The 27,504-nt window shown below is 42.7% G+C and overlaps 2 protein-coding genes across 2 annotated transcripts in view; one reads left to right on the top strand and one right to left on the bottom strand.

Annotated features, from left to right (window-relative positions):
* Window positions 1-13,610, top strand: part of COPG2 (COPI coat complex subunit gamma 2) — a 220,151-nt gene extending 206,541 nt beyond the window's left edge. The window contains exons 21-24 of the mRNA XM_070423904.1: window positions 11,232-11,329; window positions 12,052-12,190; window positions 12,467-12,565; window positions 13,047-13,610. Of these exons, the coding sequence (XP_070280005.1) occupies window positions 11,232-11,329; window positions 12,052-12,190; window positions 12,467-12,565; window positions 13,047-13,177 (467 nt within the window). The 3' untranslated portion in view covers window positions 13,178-13,610. The remainder of the gene's footprint in view (window positions 1-11,231; window positions 11,330-12,051; window positions 12,191-12,466; window positions 12,566-13,046) is intronic.
* Window positions 7,355-26,452, bottom strand: MEST (mesoderm specific transcript). Its single transcript, XM_070423905.1, has 12 exons — window positions 26,374-26,452; window positions 23,061-23,215; window positions 21,278-21,357; window positions 20,781-20,858; window positions 20,524-20,660; window positions 20,318-20,376; window positions 19,470-19,510; window positions 18,890-18,960; window positions 18,544-18,648; window positions 17,164-17,240; window positions 16,083-16,146; window positions 7,355-14,899 (listed from the first exon to the last, which is right to left on the bottom strand). Exons 1-12 carry the CDS (start codon window positions 26,397-26,399, stop codon window positions 14,782-14,784), a joined length of 1,011 nt encoding a protein of 336 aa, XP_070280006.1. The 5' UTR covers window positions 26,400-26,452; the 3' UTR covers window positions 7,355-14,781.
* Between the last annotated feature and the right edge of the window lie 1,052 nt (window positions 26,453-27,504).

Raw genomic sequence — 27,504 nt, 5'->3', positions numbered from 1 at the left:
CTTTCTATCGATTGCTCTCACCCATGCGAATGGACTTTTCTGGATACTGGCCCTCTTAAGTCTCATATTTAGTTATCTTTTTATCTGCCCCTTTTTTTCCTTTAAGAACTGCCTTACCACACAGTTCTCTTATTGACTCAACTGTTGTATAAGCAATTTCCATTATCCTTTGTTTACAATATGCCAAATAACAATTTTTGTTAATAAACACTTATATGGCAATATCTTGAATTTTAAAAAGCCCTCAACCATCCCTCTTTTAAAAAAAACACCAACATATTTTCAACCATCACAAACATACTATTATAAAAACTTTTTAAGTATTTCTTATAATAGAAACCATTTTAAAGGACTACATAATTTAACATATAATTCATTCATTAGTGTTCATGTTTATATATGTTACAAAATAATCCCATACTATAAGACTGTGATTTCATTCTCCTTTTACAAGGCAAGAAATAATGATAGGTTTTTCAAGATATATTAATGCATATACATTTTTAAAATGAAATCTAGAAATAAGAAAGGTTTGAGAAATATTTACTTACCGATTGGCGAATTGCTTGCGTTGTCCCATGCGTGTTGTGGGGAAGATGACAGATATAATGCACAATACATTTAAAAACCTTGAGTATATGAAGTAAGCCTACCAGTAGAAGAGCAATGACCGCAGCAAACATATACCATCCCAAACAGTCTTGTGTACAAACTTAAAGCTTTTGCTAGCCCAAGAATGCTAACTCTCTATAAAAGTTTCCCAAGCACATGGTGATATATGGATACAAACTTTTCATGTCAATAAGCCTTTTTATAATGTGAGTAAGAGCTGGGGATACCTGCATTCCTCATTCTGGTCTCAATAATATTTGCTATTTGACACCTTGCAGATTGCAAACCTGGCCTAATTCATACATCCCCTCTCCAGCCATCATCTCCTCTCCCTTTCCCTTTCCTATGTGGTTTTTTTAAAAAATATAAACCTTTTCAGTTATTTCTCTCACTTTCAGCCAGTTCTAACATGATTCCTTAAACTCTCAGCAAGTTTAATGCCTTTCCTTGTTGAACATCTTGCACAAATGTACACCCTGCACCATACTCCTTCTCCTTCCTTAGATTTCAGTCTTAATGTTTTTCTCCTTTTCCTTCTCTTTTTAAAGTGCATGTCTCAATAGTTTCTCTCACATGATATTTTCATTTTGAGCAAACTTAACATCATTTTTCAAAAAGTTCTTGTTAATTTCCTTTGATTATCTGCTCTGTCATATATATTGGCATCTGTAATATTTTCAGCTTCCCTCTTTGATCATAGTGAGAGATACATTATTCTTCTCTTGGGTGTGCTCTGCAGTGGTTCTCAACCTTCCTAATGCCGCGACCCTTTAATACAGTTCCTCATGTTGTGGTGACCCCCAATTTCATTGTTACAAATTGAACATAATTAAAGCATAGTGATTAATCACATAAACAATATGTAATTATATTTGTGTTTTCTGATGGTCTTAGGCGACCTCTGTGAAAGGGTCGTTCGACCCCCAAAGGGGTCACGACCCACAGGTTGAGAACCGCTGCTCTAGAGGTACACTCCCTTAATGATAGCCACCACTTCTTACCAAATACAGCTCTTCCTCTCATCAGATAAATTACCCACCCACGCTCTCTAGATGTTCAAACCAATGTCCTTCAGGTTGCTATCAATGGCTTTTCATCAAGATTTATTCTTGCCCTGGCCAGGTGGCTCATTGGTTGGAGCATAGTCCTGTATACCAAAAGGTGTCGGGTTCAATTCCTGGTCAGGGCACATACCAAGATTGTCAGTTTGATCCCCAGTCAGGATATGTACAGGAGGCAACTGATGGATCTCTCTCTCTCTCTCTCACCTCTCTCTCTCTCTCTCTCCATCTTTCCCTCTATCCCTTCATTTCTCTCTCAAAAAAATCAATAAAAACATCTTTAGGTGAGGAGTAAAAAAAAAAAATTTATCCTCATCTTCCCCCTTTAACTGTTCTTATCAACCAAGCCCTTTAATTAAATTTTTCCATCCCACAAAATTCATAGTCACTACCCTACTTCTTTATATCTTAACTTTATGCTGTATTTGATTGCGGATTTTTTAAAGAAATAAAATACTGCACATATAATTGGACTTCCTCTGTACCATTTCAGAATCATTTACCTCTCCCTTCCAAAAGAAAATAACACTATATAATTTGATAATTATCCTCATACATAGTTTTATAATTTTAGTAAATATTTCTATATGCATAAGTAATATGTATATAAATTCTTTAAAAAATGTTTCCTCATCCAGACTTCCAGAGCTCATCTACTTTCTAAATTCAGTCATACTGTTATATGCACCACGCACTGCAGTCTTTAACACCAAGCATGTAACCCTAACCCCTTCAGAGATCTGACAGATTTCTCCATTTCAGTTGTTTTTAACCCACATCTTAATTGCCTTTTTGCCACTCTGACAACTGAGAACCCTGCTCTAATCCATGCAGTGCTCCATTACTTAGATTAAAATCCCTCTTCTTTCTTACTCTGTTGTCTCTGCCACATCTTATCTATCTCAGCTACTATCATTTTATCATTGCAGTGGATACAGTATTTTTCTCCTTAGGTTTACTTCTCTGATGATTCCCAGCCATTCCTCCAGAAACAGATGATCTTTTCTATAGACAGACTGCTTGCCCATGCTCCTGATGTACTTCAAGTTTGCTAATAAAGTCTTTTTAGTAGAATTCATCTTAATAAAACTCCCTTAAACTTTCCTATTAACCAAGTTTTAATTAAAAATTGTTATCCATTGCAATGCCTATTCCTATCTAGGTCCTTGAAACTCTGTCAGATACACCACTCATTGCCACTGGGCTTCCCCATCCAATCTGACCCACGTAAAGGTCACCCTTCTGGGTTTCTTTATTATACACCTGAGCTGCATTGTTGCCAATCCATTTACTCTTAAGTCTTCTCTAATTCATACAGTGGTCCTTTGCTCAGCTAACAAATGCTCTTCCTCATTCCACTGTAACCTTGGTCTAAGTGTGATGCCATAACCCACCAGTTAATATCTGCCATTCTTAAAATCATTCCTTCCTATCTGTAGGAATCTGCACTTTGCTTTTCCACTCCTTTCCTCCTTGTCCTTCCTTTCCCCCTGGAGAAACTTACTACCTTCTCTTCGGTGTCCCTCCTGTCAGCCACCCCCTACATACATATCATTATTACTGTTGTCTCTCCTCGTTAGATACTCCCCTCATGTTGGGCACTCACTGCTCAACCCTCGCCATCTCCTTGCTTCCAACACCCTTTACTGCATTTGTGCGCACTCTCAGTTCAGCCTAAACTTCCATAGGATCCTGCCACTGGCCTGCCTTTTATGTCCATCCCACTCAGCCTATTTCTGACCTTCCACTCTATTGACCACACCCATGACTTCCAGTATTTTTCCAACAAGGTGTCCTGGACAGCAAAACCTCATACTCCAATTCTTACTTTGCTACATTTTTACCTCACTCACTCTCCTCGTTACTGCATAACTCTGACAAATTTCCAACTCCTTTTCCTAATGTTCCCATTTAGCCCTCCGCACTTGTTACTTTACTACATGGCATGACCTGCACCCACCCTAAGTCACACATCCCCTTCCCTTCAGTAGTTTCCATCTTTTGCTCTCTCTTTCTTTGCTATTGCTATTTTTTATACAAGTTCCTGAGTTGCTTCTCTCATTTTCCACAAACACTAATGTTACCTTAATTTTTTAGTGCATCTTTAATGTCCCTCTTATAGAACATTGTTCTTTCCAGTTTTCCTTTGGAGATGTCCCCCATATGTCTTAACCTTTCATAGTGATGAAAGCTTCCTGTTGTTGAGGTTCCCTCCCCTTCTGATCCTCACTCTCTCCCTCATTCAAAACCAATTTTCTACTCTCAGTGGTTCTCAACCTTCCTAATGCCGTGACCCTTTAATACAGTTCCTCATGTTGTGGTAACCCCCAACCATAAAATTATTTTTGTTACTACTTCATAACTGTAATTTTGCTACTGTTATGAATCATAATGTAAATATCTGATATGCAGGATGTATTTTCATTGTTCGCGACCCACAGGTTGAGAACCACTGCTTAGACAAGCCTTTCCCTTAGTAAGTCCTTTTCCATCATGATCTTTGGCCAAAGTATGGTGCCATATATCTCCAGTTAGTGACATCTTCTCTGTCAATATTAAATGATACCTCCTCAACTGGCAGCAGCTTTACTTTTGCTCTTTTACTCCTCTTCCTTTGTTTTGCCTTATAAATACTGTACCTTATTTTCAGCATCCCTCCTTCATTCAGAGACTATGAATGTACATATCATTCCCATAAACTGAGTCGTCTCTACTGGACATTGCCACCCTGTATTCAGCGCTGACTGTTCAGACTGTGTGGACTGGAGTCCAGGGCCATCTCTGTAGCTTCTCTGTCCTTCCTCCTCCACAGCCTCCTGAACAGTTCTCCTTCATAACCTCGGTTCTTATGTACCCACAGTCCCTCCCTCCTCTTGATAATCTGAACTCATCCTCCTAAAGCTCCTATTCCCCTATGTCCCAGTATTCCTCATTCTAGCACTATTTAATGCCCTTCCCATTGGCCATGTTACTCTCCTGCAAGTTCCCCACCCTAACTTACCTAAGCCTGCATTTTGTCCTTTTCTACTAGCCTTCCTTTTTAAAATTTAGTTGAGCTGGTATACAGCATGATATTAATTATATCCTTTCCTACATGTCTCCTTGGTGACTTTTCTAATTCTCAGCTAATCTTAATGTTAGCTGCAAAGCTAATATTAATGCTCCTCTGAGCTTTAACCTCTCCTCTTCCATCTTTTGGCCCAAGTGTGGGCCTTCCCCTTCAAGGCAATACCTGCCCTTCTTCAAATGACCTTCTAATCTGGGGGCAGCTGTCATGTTGCTCTCCCATTCCCTTCTCCTTGTTAACTCTCTTGCCCTAAAGAAATACGCTACCTTATCCGAAGCCTCCTTTCTGTTAGCTGCCACGTAGATTTCATTCCAGGGGACTCAGTCACCTCCTGAACATATAATATTAGCTAGCAAAGATTGTATCAGAACTACTCTTAGCCTGCCTTCCTCTAAAGCAGTGCTGCTCAAACTGCAGCTGATGAAAACAGACTTTGTGCCCCACTCCAAGTTTCTGATTCATTAGGTCTGATGGGGCTGAAGTATTTCTATTTCTAACAAATTCCTAGGTGATGCTGATAGAACATGTTTCAAGAAGCTCTGCTCTAAACTTTCCCTTCAACCAAGACCTTGAATTAAAAATTGCCCACGAAGGCATCAAGAGTGAGACTACTGCTAACTCTCATTCCATTTCAGTCTTTTATTCTCTCCTGTATACACACTAGTCACTACATTCTGGCCTTACCTATATATATAAAAGGCTAATATGCAAAGTGTCCCCTCGGGAGTTCGACCGGGAGTTCTATCACTCACTATGATGTGCACTGACCACCAGGGGGGCAGTGCGGAACATAGCTGGCGACTAGCAGCGGCAGCGGGGTGCTGAGGGAGCAAAGGAAGGAGGAGGAAGGAAGGCGGGGAACCTGATCAGCCCTGATCACTGCCCAGGCCTAGGGACCCTACCTGTGCACGAATTTTGTACACCAGGCCTCTAGTGCCTACATATTTGACCAGTTAGGCCCATCCTCATATCTGACAGGATTCCCCATTCTGGGAACCTTTATGGGCATGTGGTTTTTCTTATTGCCATGCCACCTACTCAGAATTGTTCTCCAGTCCACACAGTGCCCCTCTGAGCTTTTAACCTCTCCTCTTCCATGTCTTTTGGCCCAAGAGTGGGGCCTTCCCCCACCAATCAGTACCTGCCCTTCTTCAAATGACCTTCTAATCTGGTGGCAGCTCTCCATTCCCTTCCCCTTGTTACCTCTCTTGCCCTAAAGAAATACGCTGCCTTATCTGAAGCCTCCTTTCTGTTAGCTACCATGTACATTTCATTCCAGTGACTCAGTCTCCTCCTGGACAGCACTCCCTAGCCAGGTTCTCTGCCCAGTGACTGTCTCTCATTTCAGAAAATCTTCACAGGACAGAGTAAATTCTAAGGATACTTTTAATGTGGTCTTTGCATGATGAACATTGTATCGCCCTTTGGTGGTTTGCCCTCCAACATCTTAATTACATATAGTATAATTTCATCTGTCATCTGAACAAGAGATGAAGTTCCAACAGAAAGGAGGCAGCTAACTAAAAGGAGGCTTCAGTTGGTTCATCAGTGCTATAGACACACCACTCAGTTATCCTGGTGTCTTTAAAGTCACTACCCTAGCTTTATATCACGGTTCATTTTAATCCATCTCCTTCTAATCCTCCTAATTAAAACTTCCTTTTACTTTTCAGGCTTCGATTTTTCCCCATTGTATATATATTGCTTTTCCAAGTGTGGCATTAAGACCCAACATTTGACCAAATAGACTCATTATAAAACCTTACAAGATTGCCCATTCTGGGAAACTCTATTCCTCATCTTATCTGCCCATGCCATTCCACCTACTCTCAACACTTTTCATGTAGTACTCACTTTACTTAGGCCCCAGGCTCTCTCTCATTTAATCATGATCTTTGGTATAAGTATGGTGCCTTATCCTTCCTGCCAGTACTGCCAATCTTCAAAATAAGCTCTCTTCCTCAGGCTCTTCCACTCTTCTCCTTGATTGACCCTACAGAAGCACCTGTTACCTACACAGCTGCTTATTTTTTCAGCTACCCTCTTTGTCATTTCTCGTGGATTCAGTAGTCTTCCCTTTCATGTTTCCTCCACATGAAATACATTTGCCCTCCCAATTCAATCCAGGATTCCTGCCACTGGCCATCACTGAAACCCATCCCATTTAGACTCTTCAGCCTTTCGCTGTATTGGTCACACTTATTACTTGAAATAAGATTCCCACATGGCACTCCTTCAAACACTAGTTCTTCAGTCACTTCCTTTTCACATTCTCTCCCCTTTGGTTTTAATCTAGCTTAGCTCACATCTCTCTAACAGCCAACTCTACCATTTTCCAGTGTTCCTCATTTTGGCCCTCTGTTACGCCCTTCCCTACTCACACCTTATATTCTGCACCCCAGCTTAAATCCTCTGTCTTCTCTCCATTCTTAGATTCTAGCCTCCGTCATCTTCTCTCTCCATGATATTTTCATACAAGTCTCTCTAGGAAATGTCTTTGACTTTTAGCCAATCCTCACATGGCAGGACAACTTCTAAGAGCAACCAGCTTTAATGACACACTATGCAGTAAACTAGGATAACTTAACTACCCGTCATCCCTTCACTTACCAGCTCTCTACAGGAGGAATGGATGCTTTCCCTCCCTCAGAGTCCTCACCCACTCCCCATCTAATACTGTCATCTACTTGGACATACTGTCACCCACTTGGACATACTGTCACCCACACCCTCTAAGTCAAGCCTCCTCTCTCTAAAGCAGCGGTTCTCAACCTTTGGGTCGCGACCCCTTTGGAGATCGAACCACCCTTTCACAGGGGTTGCCTAAGACCATCGGAAAACACATATATAATTACATATTGTTTTTGTGATTAATCACTATGCTTTATGTTCAATTTGTAACAATGAAAATACATCCTGTATATCGGATATTTATATTACGATTCATTACAGTAGCAAAATTACAGTTATGAAGTAGCAACGAAAGTAATTTTATGGTTGGGGGTCACCACAACATGAGGAACTGTATTAAAGGGTCGCGGCATTAGGAAGGTTGAGAACCACTGCTCTAAAGCTTCCAGCAACCACTCTATCAACATTCATCTTAGTCAGCTTCCTTATAAACTTTCCTGTCACCCAAGTCCTTTAATTAACAATTTCCTTCCAGATTGGTGCTTCAAGAGCTAGTCTATGACTGCCTCCTACTCATGTTCTTGATCCTATCCTTACTCTTTCTTTATATTTCTCATTACAATATGATCTTTACACCCAAAAGGTGACCAATTAGACCTGTTTTGACTCTGACAGAGTTCCCCATTCTAGATCTCTACTCCACACCTGCCTTGTGGGCCCTCCACTATATAGTATTTCCTTTTCTTTGCTTCATCTCTTTTCTTTCTTACTGCCGCATGACTTGTGGCCCAGGAATGCTGTCCTCTTCCAGTTGATGTCTGTCATTCCTTAGTGACCACGTTTCGTCTGAGGGAAACTTTAATGTTACTCTCCTACCCCTCTCCTTGTCCCCTATATTTGTGCTAGAGAAACACCTTATCTTCAGCATCCCTCCTGCCATGTGTGTAGCATCCCCTGGATTCAGCACTCCTTCCTGGTAGGTATAGATAGACTCCTCACTTTTGGCACAAATTGCTCCATCGCTTTCATCTCCCTTGATTCCCTACGCACTAACTAGATCAGGGGTGGACAAACTTTTTGACTTGAGGGCCACAATGGGTTCTTAAACTGGACCGGAGGGCCGGAACAAAAGCATGGATGGAGTGTTTGTATGAACTAATATAAATTCAAAGTAAGCATCATTACATAAAAGGGTACAGTCTTTTTTTTTTTTTTTTTAGTTTTATTCATTTCAAACGGGCCAGATCCGGCCCACGGGCCGTAGTTTGCCCACGGCTGCACTAGATACGTGCATTTCCTTCCTAGTTTAGCCCCGACCTGCATGGACTGGTGCAGATCTATCCCTTTTACACGCTTTCTGATTTCTGCCCCATGGACCACATCCTGTTCTTTAATTATTATTCCAACAAAGCTTTCTGGAACCTCCTTTTCTTATTTAGCAATAGTCTCCCATCCAGTGGTTGAGACCTGGCAACTCCCCGCCATTTGCCACATTGCGGGTTCTGTACACCTGCCCAATTCACACGCCTCTCCCCTTACTTAGCTTCCAGCACCCACCTCTTCTACACTTCAGTGCTCTTTCCATACCAGTCTCCTCAGTAGTCCTCTCATTTCAGCCAGTTCTCACAAGAAAAGCCTCATCTCTGAGGACAATTTTAATGTAGATCTTCAGGGCATCCTTCTCTTACTCCCATCATCTGCCTGGCTTTGTTTGTGTGGCAAAGGATTCGAGTTGTTCTCTTGCCACGGAAAGGTTCCTTCCCACCCCCTTCTCCTCATCACCCAGTGTCAGTCATCCTTTCTAGCAATATTGATAGATTTCTACCAATGGTTTTTACTGGATTTCACCTTAGATTCCCTGTGACCTCTCATTGTATCAACAAAATCATTTCATTAAAAATTTGCCACTCAAGTTTCAGGAACATCTCTACTGATAGCATTCCTATTTGCTTCCTTATTCAGTGCCTCCTTATCACTTACTTACACATAGCATCTTCTGTCTTTACTAGCACATAAAATTCAACCAGTTTTCCAAAGCTGTGATCTATCATTGTTCCTGCTTATCTCCTTATTCCTCCTTCCTCATTTGTCTGTATCCTCCCTGCTTAATTGAAACCAACCAGGGGTTCATATGATCTTGTATTACTAATGTCTATCCTGCTTCTCCATTCTTTTTTTTTTTTAAACATATTTTTATTGATTTCAGAGAGAGAGGGAAAAGGAGAGATAGAAATAACACTGATGAGAGAGAATCATTGATCAGGGCATGTGCCCTAAGAATCGAACTATGACCTCCTGGTTCATAGGTCGGTGCTCAATCACTGAGCCACAACAGGTTGGGCCTGCCTCTCCATTCTTATTTGATCTTTACCTTTGTCCCTACCATAATCCCCTCTCTCTCCTTTCATTGTTTTAAATACCTCAACTGACCCATTCCAGGTCTGTGTTAACTTCCACCTTTTTCTTTCTTCTTCCTGCTTCCTTGGCAGTAAATTCTAGCTTAATATAACCACAATCATTCTTCCATCAACCTCCTATTGTATTAAAATAGATTCTGTAGCCCTAGCCTGTTTGGCTCAGTGGATAAGAGTGTCAACCTATAGACCGAAGGGTCCTGGGTTCGACTCAGGTCAAGGGCATGTACCTTGGTTACAGGCTCCTCCCTGGCCTGAGTTCTGGTCAGGGTTCATGCAAGAGGCAACCAATCAATGTGTTTCTCTCACATTGATGTTTCTCTCTGTCTTGCCCTGTCTCTTCCACTCTCCCTAAAATCAATGGGGAAAAATATTCTCGGGTAAGGATTAACAACAACAAAAAATTGATTCTGTAGTCTTGAAAGGTAAACTCTTTCTATATGGGTCAACTCACTACCATCATTTTCAATGTATTCTAAATTCCTTTGTTCTCTGAATTCAGACCTATTCTTCATAGGACTGCCTCAGCTCACCAGAGCCTATTGGAAAATATCTAGTCTCCTAGGTATTTCAAATATATTCCTAAACAGTCTCTCTTCTCAGCACCTGTTCATTAGCATATCTCTTACTGTTTCCATCTACCCTTGGCCTTTCTGGCCTCTTTCCTTTAGCGCATGTACCTTGCTCTGCTCACTGAAGCTCTTCCACATCTCTTGAGATCCAATTAATTCACCCATACTTAATCCCCTCCTTCAGGCAGTTCAGAAGGGCCACTTTTCATGAAGTTCACTTTCCAAAAATGTGCCCCTACCTCCATTTCTTATTACTTCCACCAGTTATCTCAAAACATATTAATCACCCACTTGCTTTTGCATTTAAGACACTGACTTTACCAATACTAGCATCTCCTTGCTGACCTATTCACTGCAGGTTGAAAGTTGAAATAAAGCAAGTTCATTCTGGTGATCTGTGGACCCACAATCTAAAAATAGTATTATCTGTTGATATTTAGACTATTGTGCTTTGTGTTAATGATCAGTGTGCTTTTTACTATCCATATTTTTTTGGCTTTGTCAGCTGCTAAAGCCATGGTTCTCACATTTTCCACGTGTAGTCCCCTTTGACAGGCATGGCAGAAACCTCCCAAAGTAGCTCCCCTGCTGCTTTCTTTATACCAATACAAAAGTAGAGTTTTGCCAATGTCGTCATTTTTGTACTATTCTAACCCACAGTGGGGAATGGATTTTAAAATTATACTTTGTGAGGCTGCCTTTTGACCAGCATACAGGCTGCTTTCGAGAACTACTTCCCTGGAAACAGTGGTGTGTGCTTCACTTGATGATACAGAACACAGTGCCAAGTGCAGATGGTGCTCCCTCAGCTACTAGGGGAACTTTGTGCTTGCGCTGCCCACTGACACTGGCCTGCCTGCTCTTTCTCTTTCAGTTGCCGGCACGTTTAGCTGTACCATGAAGTTTACTGTCCGGGACTGTGACCCTGACACTGGGGTTCCAGCTGAGGAGGGGTATGACGATGAGTACGTGGTGAGTGTCCCCTGCCCAGAGACACCTGGACACCCTTGCACACTGACTTCTGCCTGAAGAGAACATTTTCCTAGGAACATCTGACATGAACCTAAGGGGTTTTATTTTCTCACATTACAACTGTGTAGGCCAGGACTAACCCTCCTCTGCGGTGGGAGTGTGTTGTGCCTAAGGGAAGCGAGACTGACCACTTCCTGATTAAAACAACTCACCCTTTTCTATGTCTTTATATTAGGGGTAATTACAAGATGAAAATAAGTACATGATTTTCTTTGAGATCAATGAGCTTTATTTAAAGTGTTGGGGTTGTTTTGTTGAGCAGCTTTTAATTTGCTTATAATTTAGCTACGTCATGGACTGAATAACTTCATAGAATGCAGGCAAAACGTGAAGAAATATCAACCTGTTAGTGAATGCGAAGTTCAGAAGGCCCTGGATGGCTTGAACTTGATGGTTAGGTGTGGCCACATGACTGCTTTGTACCTCAAGGGTGTAGATGTCGATCTGAATATAGCTTTAGCCATATTTTCTTGCTTTTCTTTGCTAAGGCCTACATCGTTAGACTTATCCAGACTACAGGACTGAACTAGTTTGGTGATGGTTTTTCCTAGGCTCCTGCATAGGATGTATCTCAGAATGATAAAACCCTTTTCATTAGCCCCTCCCACTTTGTCCTGTACTGAAAGAACTGTCGCTTACTGACCCCTGCATGTGCCCACTAGCTGGAAGATCTTGAAGTGAGTGTGTCTGACCACATTCAGAAAGTTCTGAAGCCCAACTTTGCTGCTGCCTGGGAAGAAGTGGGAGATACTTTTGAGAAACAGGAGACCTTTGCCCTCAGTTCTACCAAAACTCTTCAAGGTGAGAACAATTTTGCTATCAATGTGTTGTCTGACAGCAGTGTAAAACCTAACAGGAATATGTATCATTCCAGAAGAACACTTTGGTTTAATGCTGCCTAAACTAAGTCACTTGAAAGGCCAGGACCCTGTCATCTAATTGAGTCAACCAGTTCCTAGTCCAGTGGCCTCTACCCACACACCACCCTTCTAGTCCCAGCTCCCACTGCGTAGTGGTGCAGAGGCAGCCCCTGTGCTGACCTTTCCTGATACTGTTGCATCCATCTTGTCAACACAGAAGCTGTCAACAACATCATTACATTTCTGGGCATGCAGCCATGTGAAAGGTCAGAGAAGGTCCCCGAGAACAAGAATTCCCATGCCCTCTACCTGGCAGGTAAGGAACTTGATCGGATTTCCCCTTTATTTTGTTGCAGACTTTAATAGGAAGGGCTATGTATGGGCATTTCATGCCCTGCCACTGTCCCATCGTATGCGTTACCATGTGAAGCCCTGTCACAGTGAGCAGTTTGTCTTAGCTGTTTAACTTGCATGCTGTGCTTCGTTTGTTCTTTAAAGATGTATATTTGGCCTAAAACACTTACTTAAATCTCTCCCATGGATACTAGTGCCACTACCTCCCCCATTTGAGTACTCCAAACCAGTATTCTTGAATACCTTCTATGTACCTGGTATCATGGGAATATAAAAGGTTATTTCAAATTTGTATGTAGGAAGCAGTTCCTACCATAAACACAAATCTCTAGAAAAGCTAAACTAAAGTAATAGAAAGGAAATGCAAGCAGAGCATGATGAATTTCACTCGTCAGAGTTTGTTTTGAGTTCTCAATATGGTTTTCCTCACTTTGTTCTCTCAGGTGTATACAGAGGTGGCTATGATTTATTGGTGAGGGCCAAGCTGGCCTTAGCGGATGGAGTGACCATGCAGGTGACTGTCAGAAGCAAAGAGGAAACACCTGTGGATGTTATCTTGGCTTCTGTTGGATAAGTTTTTACTGGGCAAGATGAAGTTGATGTACTTCACTGTCAGTGGGCTTTTAGGCAAGTGGCATGATTTTCCCAGAATCCCGCTTTTAAAGATTAATGATTCTGGAGAAGCAAATTAAATGTTTGGCCCTGAGCCAGCAGATCAAGCAAACGTCTGTCTTTGTGCATGTCTTTTTTTTTTTTTGTCTTTTTTCCTTTTTGTTCCATTGGTCGACTTTGGTGTGATAGTACAGCTTTGGGTGAACATGTAAAGCAAATACTATCCTATACCCCAGCTGCTCAACTTCATTATATTCTTTAATGTAATGTGTCTGAAAGCTCCTGGCAATGTTGGAAAACTTTATCCCGGAGGGGTGGTGGGGAGGGGAAGGCAGAGTCCACTTTTGTCAAAATTCATTTTATTAATAGAAAATAAACACTTATTCCACTTTCAATTGTTATACTTGAGGTTGCTAATTTTTAAAAAAAGAATTTAAAATAATCACCTAATCCTACTTTGACTAAAACAATGAAACTGTGACTTTAAAAAAAGTATTCAGCACCTTTTGCTCACAGGCCTTTCAGAATTTGATCTTAAAGTTTCTGGAACTTTCCTGTCTGTAAAGTACAGGAATGGCAGAGCTACATGAGGAAGCTTCTCTGGCACAACCAGTGAGAAGTAAGCACTCGTAACAAAAGGAATCCGTGTGCACTCAGCGTGGGCACTGGGACTGCACAACGCTCCCCTCCCCTCCCCGTTAGCTCAGGAGGGATGTGCTTCGAAGCAATGAGGTATGAAGAAGCAGACTGTTATTCGCTGTTAGAATTGGGTCTTTCCAGCCAATAACAGTAAATCTCTGGCACAGATGCGGTTGGTCTTTGATGTCCTATGACTTTTAGGAAATTTTTTAAAGTTTGGATTTAGTTCAATTTATACAGAAGTCAAATATGTTTAATAAGGTTCACTACTCTGCCAGAGTGAGTGTCTGCTGGTGTAGTACCCTTCTAAAATAGATATAACACATGTCAGTAAATCATAGTCTTAAAGTACACTTAGAATACTGCATTATGTAAAGCTGCATTATTTAAAGCAAAATCTATTTTAACAAAAAGTCTATAATTAGATGCAGCTGACGAAACTAAGCCAAAGTTATGACAGGGGAGACTTACTCTCTCCTGAAGCTGCTTAGAAAACAAAAAAAGCACGTGCCCTTAAAGCCACTCAAGGAGAGGGAAGCAGCCATCCTCTCCTCATTCTTTACTACAAGGTTCCAATGGGGCTGAGCCAAAAATTACACTTCTAAGTATTTCAGAAAAGTCTTATGCAAAAGAATGTGTGTCTCTGCATCCGTGAGCAGCAGTGCTCATCAGACTTTCCTAGTAACACAAAGGCAAGTCCGTACACTTGATGAGATGTCAAAGGAATGGGAGGTGGACTATCAGGTCACCCTTAGTCAGAGCCTCTCCTGGCTTTGTCCTATATGCTGTTCACCAATGTGAGTCAGGTGGGCCTTTGTGAGAGAAGTGTTTGGTGGCCAGGACCTCTTTGGGGCATTGCTTTCTAAATGGAATACACAACAGATAAGGGAGTAGGGGGAGTAATACAGGGAAGCTACTCTTTCCAGCTCAGAAGGAGTTGATGAAGCCCATATATGCATTCAAGAAGCCCATGGGATCCTCTAGCTGTGGGTAGTGGCTAATGTGGTCATCCAGAATCGACACTGTGGACCGCGGCAGCGTTTTCCTAGTGGAAGAGAACAGCACGTAGGTGAACTTGAGGCTGGAGGGAGGGGGAGGGAGGTAAGCCAGTGGGCAGCCCTAGTAAATGTCCCTGCGGACATACCACACTGGAAGGAACCAACAAAGAGCTTATTCAGCTTCTATTTTGCAATTGTGTCTTAGGCAGGTAAGCTTGCCAATTCCATTTATGACACATACAGACTAGGTTTTACATGTTCATAATCCAACAGACAACAACTTAAAAATAAAACACTTTTGCAATACATGTCAAAGCAGGGTGACTTCGAGCTCCTTAGAGAAGCATGAGGCATCAAATAAGTGGACCACTGTCCAGGTAAGGATAACAAAAGACCTTCCTTAACCGCAAGAGGAGATGAGAGAGGGTATTTTGTTGAAAATTAAATGCAAGCTATTTACTACTGGATTATTTCTACTAGGCCATATGAAGGATGGAACATTCTTATGAAACAAAATCAGTCAAGATTTCATATTCCAACCTTCTGAGTAAGTACCTAGAGCAGTGATGGCGAACCCATGACACGCATGTCAGAGGTGACACGCGATCTCATTTTTTTTGTTGATTTTTCTGTTAAATGGCATTTAAATATATAAACTAAATATCAAAAATATAAGTTTTTGTTTTACTATGGTTGCAGATATCAAAAAATTTCTATATGTGCCACGGCACCAGAGTTAAGTTAGGGTTTTTCAAAATGCTGACACGCCGAGCTCAAAAGGTTCACCATCACTGGCCTAGAGAAAATGACAACCAGTGACGAGGCACTTTTCCTGTGAGCTCCTCTCCATCTCTCCCTGCAGATGTCCAGCTGAAGCTTTGCAATGAGACTACAGCAGACATTTTTTATCAACTTTACGCACTTCCATTCCTTAGTTCACATGATAGCGTTTTCTTACCTGTCCACCTAGGAATATGTAGCATATATATATACAGTAAAAACAGGTGTATAACTCAAGAGAATGTATAACAACTATACATACATACATATATGTATAACTCAAGAGAATGTATAACCATTTCCTGACTTTACATTTATGTGAGAATAAGATTCCTCAGCTCATCCTTTATCATACGTTTCCTGGATGAACAGCCACTGAGGCCAGAGACAGTGGCCAGAGCACTGTCGGGAGGAGGAACTAACAATACGAAGCCCCTGAGGGAGGCTCACCTGTACAGCTCCAAAAACTCCGGATAGGGATGCACCGGATCAAAAGGCCCGTAGATAAAATGAACTGGGGAAGAGAAAAGGAACTAATTACTAACAGCTTGCACATCTGTTCTCCCCCAGACTAAAATTACCCCTCCAGAACAAATTTTCGTTAAAAAAATGATGATAAAAATCTAGCTTCTTTCAATAAGTAGGTTATAAGAAACTTCTGGGAATAAGCTGACAACTGAGTCCATCTGGGACATTTTCTCTGTACACACCAAGCCATTCAGCCCCGAGCAGCATTCTCTCTCCCTGACTCCAGGATATTGTCATTCTTCAAGTCTCTCTCTTAGCAATAAATGACCCTTGACATTTGAAACCCACCGGTTTTTGAACACTATTTTTGTATGTGAGACACAGCACTGATTTTTTTTTCTTTTTAAATGTGTAAGTATTAAGAGGTAAATGAGCAGAACCACCTGTAGGCTCTTGATTAGTAATTCAGACAGCCTTCTGTCCCAGAATTCAGCATTTAATGTGATAGTCACTGGCAATGCACAGCAGGAAACCAATCTAACTCCCACTCCAGGCCATGCTGTGGTAGTTACCTTAGCAGTATCTCAGTGCTTTATATACTTCACTCTACAGCATGGCACCGATGTTCCAGATGTGGAGAGGGTCACCAGATTAAATAAAGCATGACCAGCTGCATTTCAGATAATGATTTTTTAAAATATATTTTTGTTGACTTCAGAGAGGAAGAGAGCAACATCAATGATGAGAATCATTGATTGGCTGCCTTCTGTACGCCCCCTACTGGGGACTGAGCCTGCAACCCAGGCATGTGCCCTGAAAGGTCAACACTCAACCACTGACCCATACTGGCTGGGCTGATTTTTTTTTTTTCCATATCAGTATGTCCCACGTATTGCACAGCACATACTTTTCCTTAAAAAAAAAAAAAAAAAAAAAGGACCTGTTTATCTGCAATTCAAATTTAGTTTTGTGTCTTTATTTTATTTTTATTTGCTAAATCAGGCAATTATTTTAACCCTAGTCCCTCAGTTTTCCTATCAAGATGTAATACAGAAATACTCACTGGGAATAGTTACAGAGGCCAGAGCTCCCACCCAGCGTCTTCTAAACTTCTTCCTCTGATTAATGTACTGTAAGAGACTATAGGACAGGTAAATTAGCAGGAGAACAAGAAACGCTTATGGTTAGAGGGGTGCAAAGGCCTGACATGAGCCTCAAGGAACCCAGTATGTGTTTTAATCCAGGAGCAACTTGGCACGCCTGGGACTAGCCAGCTGAATTTACTCATTTCTGTTAACCTCTACGGTTAACCTCCATGTAGCTGCAGCAGTCATCATGCCTACAACCAGTGTAAGAATTAATGTTTCTTAGTGTTCGTCAAACAGGAAATGGGATGTAGGAAGGCTGGGCGTTAGCTTGGGTTATGTGTAATGAAAGCCCAGGTTCAGATTGTGCCTCTACCACTAATTAGTTCTGTAACTCAAAGGTCTAACACACATCTTTTGACCCATTTCCTCCTCTTTAAAAATAAGAGAACTGAACTACACGATCGCTAAATTGACATCTACTTCTAATGTTCTAAGTGTAGAAGTTCCTAAGCACAAAGTTTCATTCTCTGCATTTCATCTGACCACAGATAAAATGGAGAATTTCTCCTACAATGACAAGCTGCCATAGCCACATTTTAGAACTCAAACTCATATATTTTCGTTATTCTGCCTGGAAACTCCAGGAATTATTTCTAATAGGTGATAGTTGAGTTTCGTAAGTGCTTTTTACATTTTGGAGAAGTATGTGGGAATTTTAAATGAGGGTTTTGTTTTGCAATTTTTTATAGTAAAACAAATCTTTGGGATCCCATTGGGGTGGGAGGGAAGAATGGTTCTCTCCCCCTCACAATTCCCAGCAAAGCCATCAGTTAAAGCCGTGGAAGCTACACTGACCTAGCTGGTCAAAGGATGGCCTTATCTCGAGTAGTTATGGACATCACCACCTCTAGCCCCTCCGTAAAAGCAGTATCTGAACCAAGGCGTGGGAAGTCTTGGTACAAGACAACGAAATCTCCCTCCAGTCCCTGTTGCTACAGAAAAGATACGAAAAAGGAAGAGACTGGTACTCTGAGGAAGGCACTAAATGCCTTTCATAACTGTGATTACACATGGTGGAGCACTTAATATTAACAAAAAGTCCGAAGAAGGATTTGCCAAAGCCAATCAGCAATTACAACTGAATTAGTGTGGCACCTTGCTTCGCCTCAGGGCTCACTCTATGCTGGATTTCTTTCCTCAGAAAGTACAGAGCATGACTGTTTTGGGTGTACCTCATAAGTCATAACCAACCATCTTCTGAGACGGTAGAGCCAGCCAAGAACAGAACAAGCAATCCCACATATTCCCAAAAAAAAAGCCTCTTGGGAAGCCAGAGCAAAAGGGTTATTTCTTACCTGTCGACAATTAAGTTCCCATCATTGTGGCGTATCGTTGCCCACATGTCCCACAGCTCATTCTCTGAGGGTCGGGTGTATGGCCCAAAGACAGGGGGGACAAGACTGAAAGAGTCAAAAAAAAAACCAAAAGATAAGTGTAAGAATTCAGAATGTCAAATATGATTGGAACCCCAAAATCATGTAGTCTGACCCTTAACTGATTTATGAATTCCTTCTACTCCTTCCCTGGCAAGTGACCAACACCTTTGCTTTAAAATACCAAACCCTAGGATTTGGCCCAGAATTGTAATGGCAGCAGCTTTGTTCCCAGGCTGCAGTAAATCAGTCTTTGACAATGACTTACCCTCGAGAGAATACAAAGAAGTTCAGCATTCGTGTGAGGATGGGTGACAGCAGGCCTCCATCTTTGAGAATCTGTAGGTAAATAAGTAAAAATCAAGAATCCAGAGAGAGAGAACACAATCAGGACAAAGGGTTTTATACTAAGAACTTAAAAAAAAAAAAAAAAAAGACTTTAGCCAAATCTCCTACTGAAAGGCTTGGCCATTGGCTTTTAGTTTTTTGTTTTGCCAACCCACATTCTCTCATGGAAAGCAAACTGTTTCTAATTCCCGTTAAGATTCCATTTCTGCACGTCACTAAATCCCTAAGATGTTTGATATCTTCAACTTCAGACTGAGGTCCCAATTTGTCCACCATCATGCTGATGACACAAATCTTGGAGATACTGTATTTCTCCAAGTACTATTGCCCTCTAATGCTCATATTTTCATAAGAAGGGAAAAACTAACTTCTAATGTAAATTGATGAGAAGGATTTTATCTGCGGCCTTTTACAACAGAAATGGCCCTTAAGAAGGTCCCAGCATTGTTTATGTTAGTATCAATCTAAAGAGCTACGATCTAGTCAGTGGAGGAGCCAACCTTATGGAGCAGGAGCGGGTGGTGAGTCTCGGGAAATATACCTGTAGGAAAAGAAGAGACTTCCGTTAGTCATTTTCCAGCAACTTTAAGGCAAACATAGGTCCCTTACTGGAGACTATCTACCCTACTCACTGTCACCTTTGGGGCCTTCACTGCTAAAAAACTAATTATAAATAGATTAGTACTGTCATCCTAATTCCTTCCCCATGGAATTCTAGGTTTAACAGGTCAAAGAAAGCATATCCCACTGGGATTACTTTCAGGTTGTAAAGGTAGAGAAACGGGGAAAATGATGTACACAGTCGTCCATACTGCTGACGACTAGGTTCTGACTCCCCTCGTGTTTCTCCCCATGCCTCAGAACACAGTGTCGTTAATGACTGGGGCAGGAAAAGAAACCAGGGATTCTTCAGGAAGTGTGGGTCCTTAAAAAACACACACACACATCTAGGCCCTGGCGGAGGAGCTCAGTTGGTTAGAACGTCATCTCCGTACGCCATCGGGTCACGTACAAGAATCAACCAAGGAATGCATAAATGAGTGAAACAGCAAATTGATATTTCTGATAAATCAATTTTTTTTAAAAGCACATATTACAACACAGCTTTTTATTAACTGAATATCACTATCATTAATTTCCTTTGTAATCCTAACATATAATTTTAAACATTATTTTGAGAAAGGGTCATTAAATCTCATCAGACCACCAAAGTGATTTATGGCGTAAAAAAGGTAAAGACCCCCTCGTTAAACTGTCTGTTTGCAATAATACCATCCGAGTGCCATTTAGTGTCACCGATATCGAAATGTGGCCCTCGCCCCCTTCCACCCACTGCCCAGGCAATTACCTCCATTTGACAGACAGAGACTCTTTATGGTCAGCCGACCAGAGCGATTCTGCTTAAACCTAGAAACGGGAGGCAGATGCATCTGAGTGAGTGGGCATGCACCAACGCAGCGGCTGAAGACAAGCTTCCAAAAGGCAAAAGGGCTGAAAGACCCCAGGAACAATGGACTGCCCCAGCATCTTAAATGAGTGAACGGCCTCACTGACCTATAGAGAAGCTCCTGGGCCACGATGTCTCCGTAATCATGAGACAGAAGGTTGACCCTGCGGTTCTGAAGCCCCAGATGCTGCAAAAGCGCCTCCACGATGCTGGCCTGCTCGAAGATGGAGTAGTGGTGCGGTCTCTAGGGGAAGGAAGCCCAGACACACAGGATGAAGTCATGAGTGCCGATCTGTCTGCCGGCCTGACCCCTCCATCGCACCCACCCGTCCCTCAACCCTGGTCCCATCCAGAAGCTGCGTACCGGTTTGTCGCTGAAGCCAAAGCCTAAGAAATCCAGGGCAATCACTCGATGAAACCTATGTGTGAGACCTTCCCAGATCTACGAGAAAGAAAGGGATGATTTGGTCTCTCTGATCCTGCCCCTCCCCTCCAACCTACAGCAGCATAAGGGTTTCATCCCTTTCTCAGCTTAACAAACAGACTTCAATAAAGGGAAACCCCACATGAAACCACCATAGGCCCGCAGATGATCCACTTACAAAGTGCTTTATTCCTAATAATCAATCTCTATTGAGGGAGGCACTCCAGCGTTTTTAACTTGGCGATGAGCCTTCCCAGATTGCCAAACGGTTTTTTACTCCCTTTTCATTTACTGGGAGTAAATGAAAAGTAGTTCTACATTTAATCCTATTTTATTAAGCAATTCAAATATGCAAGAGCCTTTCAGTGCTGATAACAAAATTCTTGATTTTGGACTTTTAAAGACGTAGTAGGACCTAGAAAGTCTGATTCCCTTACCTTGTACCAATCATAGCTGGATGTTGGAAAGCCATGTAAAAGCACGACTATCTCAGGACTTCCGACCACGCCGAAGGAGTCTGGGGAGAAAGAGAGAGACGGGTCAGGCCAACTCCCTGTAAAGATAACCTTGAAGATAATAAATTTATGCAATGTGATATAAAGGACAAAAAAATCCTGTCCAAGTTAATTAATTTTAAAAATAGATTTCTTTTTAAAATGCAAGCTTATCGCTTTAGGTAGAAATAGGCATTTGATTTTTCGAAATCTTAAATATTTAAAAAATATAAATATTATTAAGATATTTTTATATGAAAAAATATTTAAAAAACATAAATAGGACACTTTATATGAAAATACTTAAAGGGAGTCTGCTTAATTTCACCAATATTTTTTAAGTATTTCTCCCATTATTGTGTTTTATGTAAATTGCTTTTCACATTAAAAAGAAAACTTTCACAGTTAAGCATATATAATCACAATATATTAACTACAGATTCTTTGTACCCTATCATTAATGACCTCACAAAATTCTCTAAAATATAGCAACTCTTCCTCAACCTTGTGAGAACCTTAGTTTACACTGTTTGTCCCACACTTTTATTTCCCAGAGAGGAGATAAATATCAAAATCCAGTATCAAAAGCATCATGCTCAAACTATTGCAAAATTCAAACTATAAAAAAGGATTAACCAATATAAATAGGAACAGTTCTTAATAAACATCTTTTAAATTAGCCAAACATTTAAATAGTAGAACACCTTGCTGATAATACTAGATTAAAACTGATATATTCATATACTGCCAATGGCATGAGAATTTGAAAATAAGGTTTGCAAAATAATTTAGTTAGAAGCAATTTAAAATTTTATATATTTTATCCTATACGTCTTATTCTTTAAATCCATGTAAATAAAATCATTCTATTTACAAGTAGAATAGTTTGAAAATATAAGGAAAAAATAAACACATATATAAAAATTTCCCTTTGACATTAACTAAAACATTGAAAAATTGGAAACAACCTAAATGACCAAAATAAAGAAAATTACATACTTACTTAACTGATGATAGCAAATGAGAGGAGGTCAGGAGCAATAATGAAAAACGGTTTATGACAAACATTTTTCGTTATTGCTCTTGACCCCCGCCCAAAAGAAATCTTTTCCAATCTTGTTTTTCAGGTTATTTACCTATAAAATGAGGTTAATGGCACCTATCTCCAATTACTGTTATAGAGATTAAATGAATTAATATTGAAAATATAATTCAATGCCTAGCATATGGTAATTACTTGATAAGTCGCAGTCATAACAATAATTATCATTAGCATATTAATTTATACAAAGGTGTAAGACTTAAATCATAGTTAGTTATGCATATAACAATCTTGATAGTAAACAAAATGAAATCAGGAATTGGCAGGGGGAGACAACTAATGGTAGCTTTATCTATGAATACTGTTTCTATTACCCGACACTAGGGGCGCTCCAAAGACAAAAACCTATCAATACACATAGGCTACAAAAAAATTATAGTAAAAGGTCAGTTCTTCAGATTGGAATCTCCATTTTACCACCCGCACCCTCCCAGCAGTTTTCTTTGCATTTCCCGTTTCCCCGCTATCAAGGGGTTTCGTCCACTCCTTCAAGCACATTTCCTGGAAAAATGGGGTTTCCCTCTCCATCACTGAGGGCCAATAGAGACCAATTGACACAAAATAAGTACCTAAGTGGGACCTCGGGGGCCTGTATGCACAGCGGGTCCACAGTCCTGTTCTTACCTTGGTAGAAGATGCGCAGTCCCTTGTAGGTGAAATATTTGCCTGACAACTTCCATGAGTGAAGAGCAGGGGACAACTTGGGGGGCGGGATGTATAGATAGGCCGCAAGCAGGGGTATTGCCAGAAGCCCCACATGCACCCACCACTCCCTCATCCTGTGGGAAAATCAGAGACCAGGCGTAAGCAGTCAGGTGACATTGTACACACGTCTACAAGCCCACACTGGTAAGGCAGGGTGAGATTGCTGTACCAGGCGGTGACTTTCTTGCCCTCATATGAACCATGGCGGAAATTTTTCCAAGAGCGTAAGTGCACCTCTGCCTGCTATGGCAATCACCATATTTGCTCACCATTCTAATTTCCAGGAGGAAAAATACATTATTTTTAATATGTAATCGTCCTCCTCTTCTCCCCATTTTAATCACTCAGCCCCTCCCTTGTGCTGTTCTCAAGACCAACTGGAGAGGTTTTTATGTAAAATAAAAGGGAGAGTTCTAATTGCTGTGGTGCACCTTTTCATTGGCTTTTCCTGGGGGCGGGGGGAGGGGGAAATTTCCCTCACATGTAGTCAAAAGCTCTACCACCACCATATATATTTTGAACTAATGTTTTAAAATATATATGTATAGTAATAGTACATGTCCTTAGCAGGAAGTTGCTCTTGATTTGTTAGTATTTGTTAGTATTTGACCCCAGTGCAACCCTGTTGAATACTACTATCTGGGTTCCTGTGGAGAAACTGCTTGGGGTAAAGAGGCAGTGAAATAAGAAGATAGGTGCTCTGCATATTCCAACATAAGCAGTTTTGCGTGACCCTAAATATCTAATCTCTTGAGAGGTGAGGGCAGCAGATTATATTTCTGCTTTTCTTGAGGAAGCTCCCATTTATTGAATTTCTTAGGATTCCCCTTTCCCATCCTCTCCTTCCTTCCCCCCCCCCCTACACCCCACCAAAAAAAAAAGGCAGAACTCATACCCAACATCTGGGAATTGATTTTGTCATTGGAAGGAGAGCATGGTTTGCCCACCCAACCTTCCCAAGCCCTGGACTTCAAAGGTCAACTTGTCCATAATAACAATGAGAGCTGAACAGGAATTAGAAACAGTTTCCCCTGTTTCTATCTTATCAGGGAAAGAATTATCAGTAGAATGGAAGTGTTCTCAAAATAGCCAGAATCGAAATACCTTCTAAAACTAAAAAAAATACTAAGAAGAAAATCCAGAGCTATAAATAAGAGAAATTAATTGATGAAGCTCTCGTGGAAATGGCTGTGTGTCTGTACACACGCCCTTTCACCATATTACAGGTAATCTGGCCACAATCCCTACCCATCACAAAATATATTTTTACTCTAAAATAAATAAGCCTGTGGTTCCAACAGGTAAAAACAAAAACAAAAAAACAAAAAATCTTTTAGGTATCATTATGGCAATCCCCGCCAAACCAAAGTACCTGTCCCTAAAAAAAAAAAAAAAAAAAAAAAAAAAAAATCCAGTCAATGACTTGGTTCTACCTTCCTTTCAAGGTAATACTAGAAACAATTTTTTTAAATGCCTGGAACGTGATGATTGCATCTCAGTTTTCACCACACAACAGGAGTAGGGTGCATCCCCGCATCTCTTTGAAAGATGAGATGACAAAAAGCATTAGGTTTAGACTGTCCATTCCTCAGAGCTATTATCTGTGCCACACTCCAGCTCATACGTTTTTCAGGGTCGCGTTTCGTCACGCCTCCTCCCCCGCTTCTCTCCTTCATTCAGGTCCCAGCAGCCGGGTATCTGCAATGACTCAGCAGCGAGCCAGGGAGGGGCTACCCGAGGAGCAGGCAGGAGGAGCACCCCCACCCGGCGGGGGGTGGGGGACGGCTACGCACGCTGCTCCCGAACACCCCCCCCCCCCTCCACGCATTGCCTCCTCCTCGACGCCAAGAAAACCAAGAAGCTGCCTGTCGTTTTCCGTCGTCATCACCTCAGTAAAAATGCCCCTAATGACGTCGTAGGATTTTTTTAGTAGGGAAGCAGCCTCGCAGTCAGTAAGCAAAATGAATTAAACGTTTTTAACCAGCATCTCCATTATTTTATGAGCCATAAGGCAAGAGAATAAATTTGGCAAACCATAGTACAAACCTTCTGGGAATTCATCCACCTTTCCCAGCCTTGATTTCTTCATCTTGTAAATAGAAAAAATTACGTTTAACACCACCAAACCCACCGTAGGGCATCGCGCGAGGCTAGGAGCGCCTTTGCAACCCCGTGCAAACAATCCATGTGTAACACGACGATCTGGTCACATCGCCGTTCTCACTTAGCTTTTTGTTACTGAAAAATCTCAAAAATACTTACGCTCGGGGATCACAAACTCGAGCAAATCCCAGTCACCCCTATGTGGTACCTAACACCTCGGCGACCCCGCGCACTGGAAATCGTCAACTGCGCCACGGCCATCCCGGAGCCTGGCAATTACGAACCGCGCCAGGGTGCTTGCTACCTGCTGCTGAAACCCTAACCGCGCCAAGGGAAAGCCCGCGCCTGGAAATCCTATTGCGCCACAACAATACCTGGGGTTTGCACGCCTGATACCAACACGGCAACGGCAGCGTCTCGAAATTCTGAATCACGCCAAGGAGATGTGGGGGTCTAAAAACCCTCAACTGCGTCAGGGTGCTGTCGAGTGTTAAAATCTTAAATCGCACCAGGATGAAACCGGGTCTAGAATTCCGAAATCACGGGGTCTAGAAATCCTAAATCGCGCCAGGGGGACGGCGGGGTCTAACAATCCAAAAATGCGCCAGGATGACGCCGAGTCTAGAAATCCTAAATCGCGCCAAGGCGACGGCGGGGTCTAGAAATTTTAAATCGCGCCAGGGCGACGGCGGGGTCTAAAAATCCTAAATCGCGCCAAGGCGACGGCGGGGTCTAGAAATCCTAAATCGCGTAAGGGCGATGCCCGGATCTAAAAATCCTAAAATGCACCGGGGCGACGCCGTGTCTAGAAATCCTAAATCGCGCCAATGCAACGTGGGTGTGTAAAAATCCTAAATCGCGCCAGGGCGATGCCGAGGTCTAAAAATCTTAAATCGCGCCGGGGTTCTAGAAATCCTAAATCAGAGAGATCCCAAGTTCTACATGCGTAAGAGACATCCCCTCCCAAGTAGATGGAGCAGGAGGGTCCCCCACCCAGCCTCCCGTGGGGTTTTCCCTCCGCCGCGCGAGTAGCGGACCCGCCGCCCCAGCTCGGGGACAGAGTCCCTACCCGTTAGCCAGCACCCCGGGGCCGATCCCAACCACACCCCCTCGCCGGGCGCGCACCCACCTGGGGAGGCGATCTCGGCGCACCATGGCTGTGTCTTATCCCATGCCGCACGGCACACCGAGCCGGAGCACGGGTGCCGGAGCCGGACAGACCCTGCCCGCGAGGGCGGCGCGGACCGCGGCAAGCAGCGAAGAATGGCCACCCGGCCGCGGCAAGCGGCGCACGGCCACCCGGGCGCGCTGCGGCAATGCGCGAGGTGCGACTGCCGCAGAGGAGGCGCCAGGATGTGCTGGTTGCCGCGGCAGCGCGGAGCCAGTGGGCGCCGGCTTTTAGAGCCCACCCACGCCCCGCCCCTCGCCGCCCACCGCGCCGCAGTGCCCCGCCCACCGCAGCCGCTGCAGACAGCGCGCGTCACTCTCCCAGAGGCTCCTCTAGGGGGCACCTTCAGTGTGCGGGCCCCCACTGCTGGCACACAGCCCCCGCAACACTGGGCTCCAGGTTCTGCCACAGAAGTCCTCCTCTGGCGAGTGAATGCTGCAGGAAAAGCCAACAGAGCCCTGAAATCCTCACCTTCCCCTTTGACCACCCGGTGGGCCCCCCAACCCCAGAGATGGCTGATCAACCTCAGGTGTGGCATCCGCTCGGTCTGGCGCCATGCCCGGGGCGTGGGCTCTGAACTACACGAGTGTCCGATTCGAAGCAGCGGTCCACAGGTGCTCGACACCTCCCAGGTCCCTAAGAATGGGCAACCACTCAGGCATAAACAAGTGGCTAGGTAGGGAATGACAAGCTCTACGCAGCGACCACCAGGAAAACCGCCTGATTCACGGGACGGCCGCTGCGGAGCAAAAAGGTCACAACCAGCGAACATCTGCATCTCTCGCTCCGCCATTGGGCACAACACAGGCCTCATGCTAGAGCCGGGCCGCAGCCCGCCCGCGGCACCCACCCCAGCAAAGGATCCGTTCTGCGCCAGAATGAATGACCATCACGGTTATGAGACGAAAGCGCCCCTTTATGTAAGACTGGATTCACAACGCAAGGGCCCCGGTGTTACAGAAAAGTAGGAAGGATTTTTTTTGTCCCCAACCATAATCCTTTCAAAAGTCTTTACTGCGCCTCTGACAAGGAAAGGGTAGAGAATCACAGTGTCTGTGTTCATTTTCTGGTTGTAAATTGGAATTCGGAGGA

Source organism: Myotis yumanensis, unplaced genomic scaffold (genome assembly GCF_028538775.1).
Source record: "Myotis yumanensis isolate MYYU_CA2020_CCGP unplaced genomic scaffold, mMyoYum1.0.hap1 SCAF_9, whole genome shotgun sequence".
In the NCBI taxonomy this organism is placed as follows: Eukaryota; Metazoa; Chordata; class Mammalia; order Chiroptera; family Vespertilionidae; genus Myotis; species Myotis yumanensis.
This window is presented reverse-complemented; position numbering and strand designations above follow the sequence as displayed.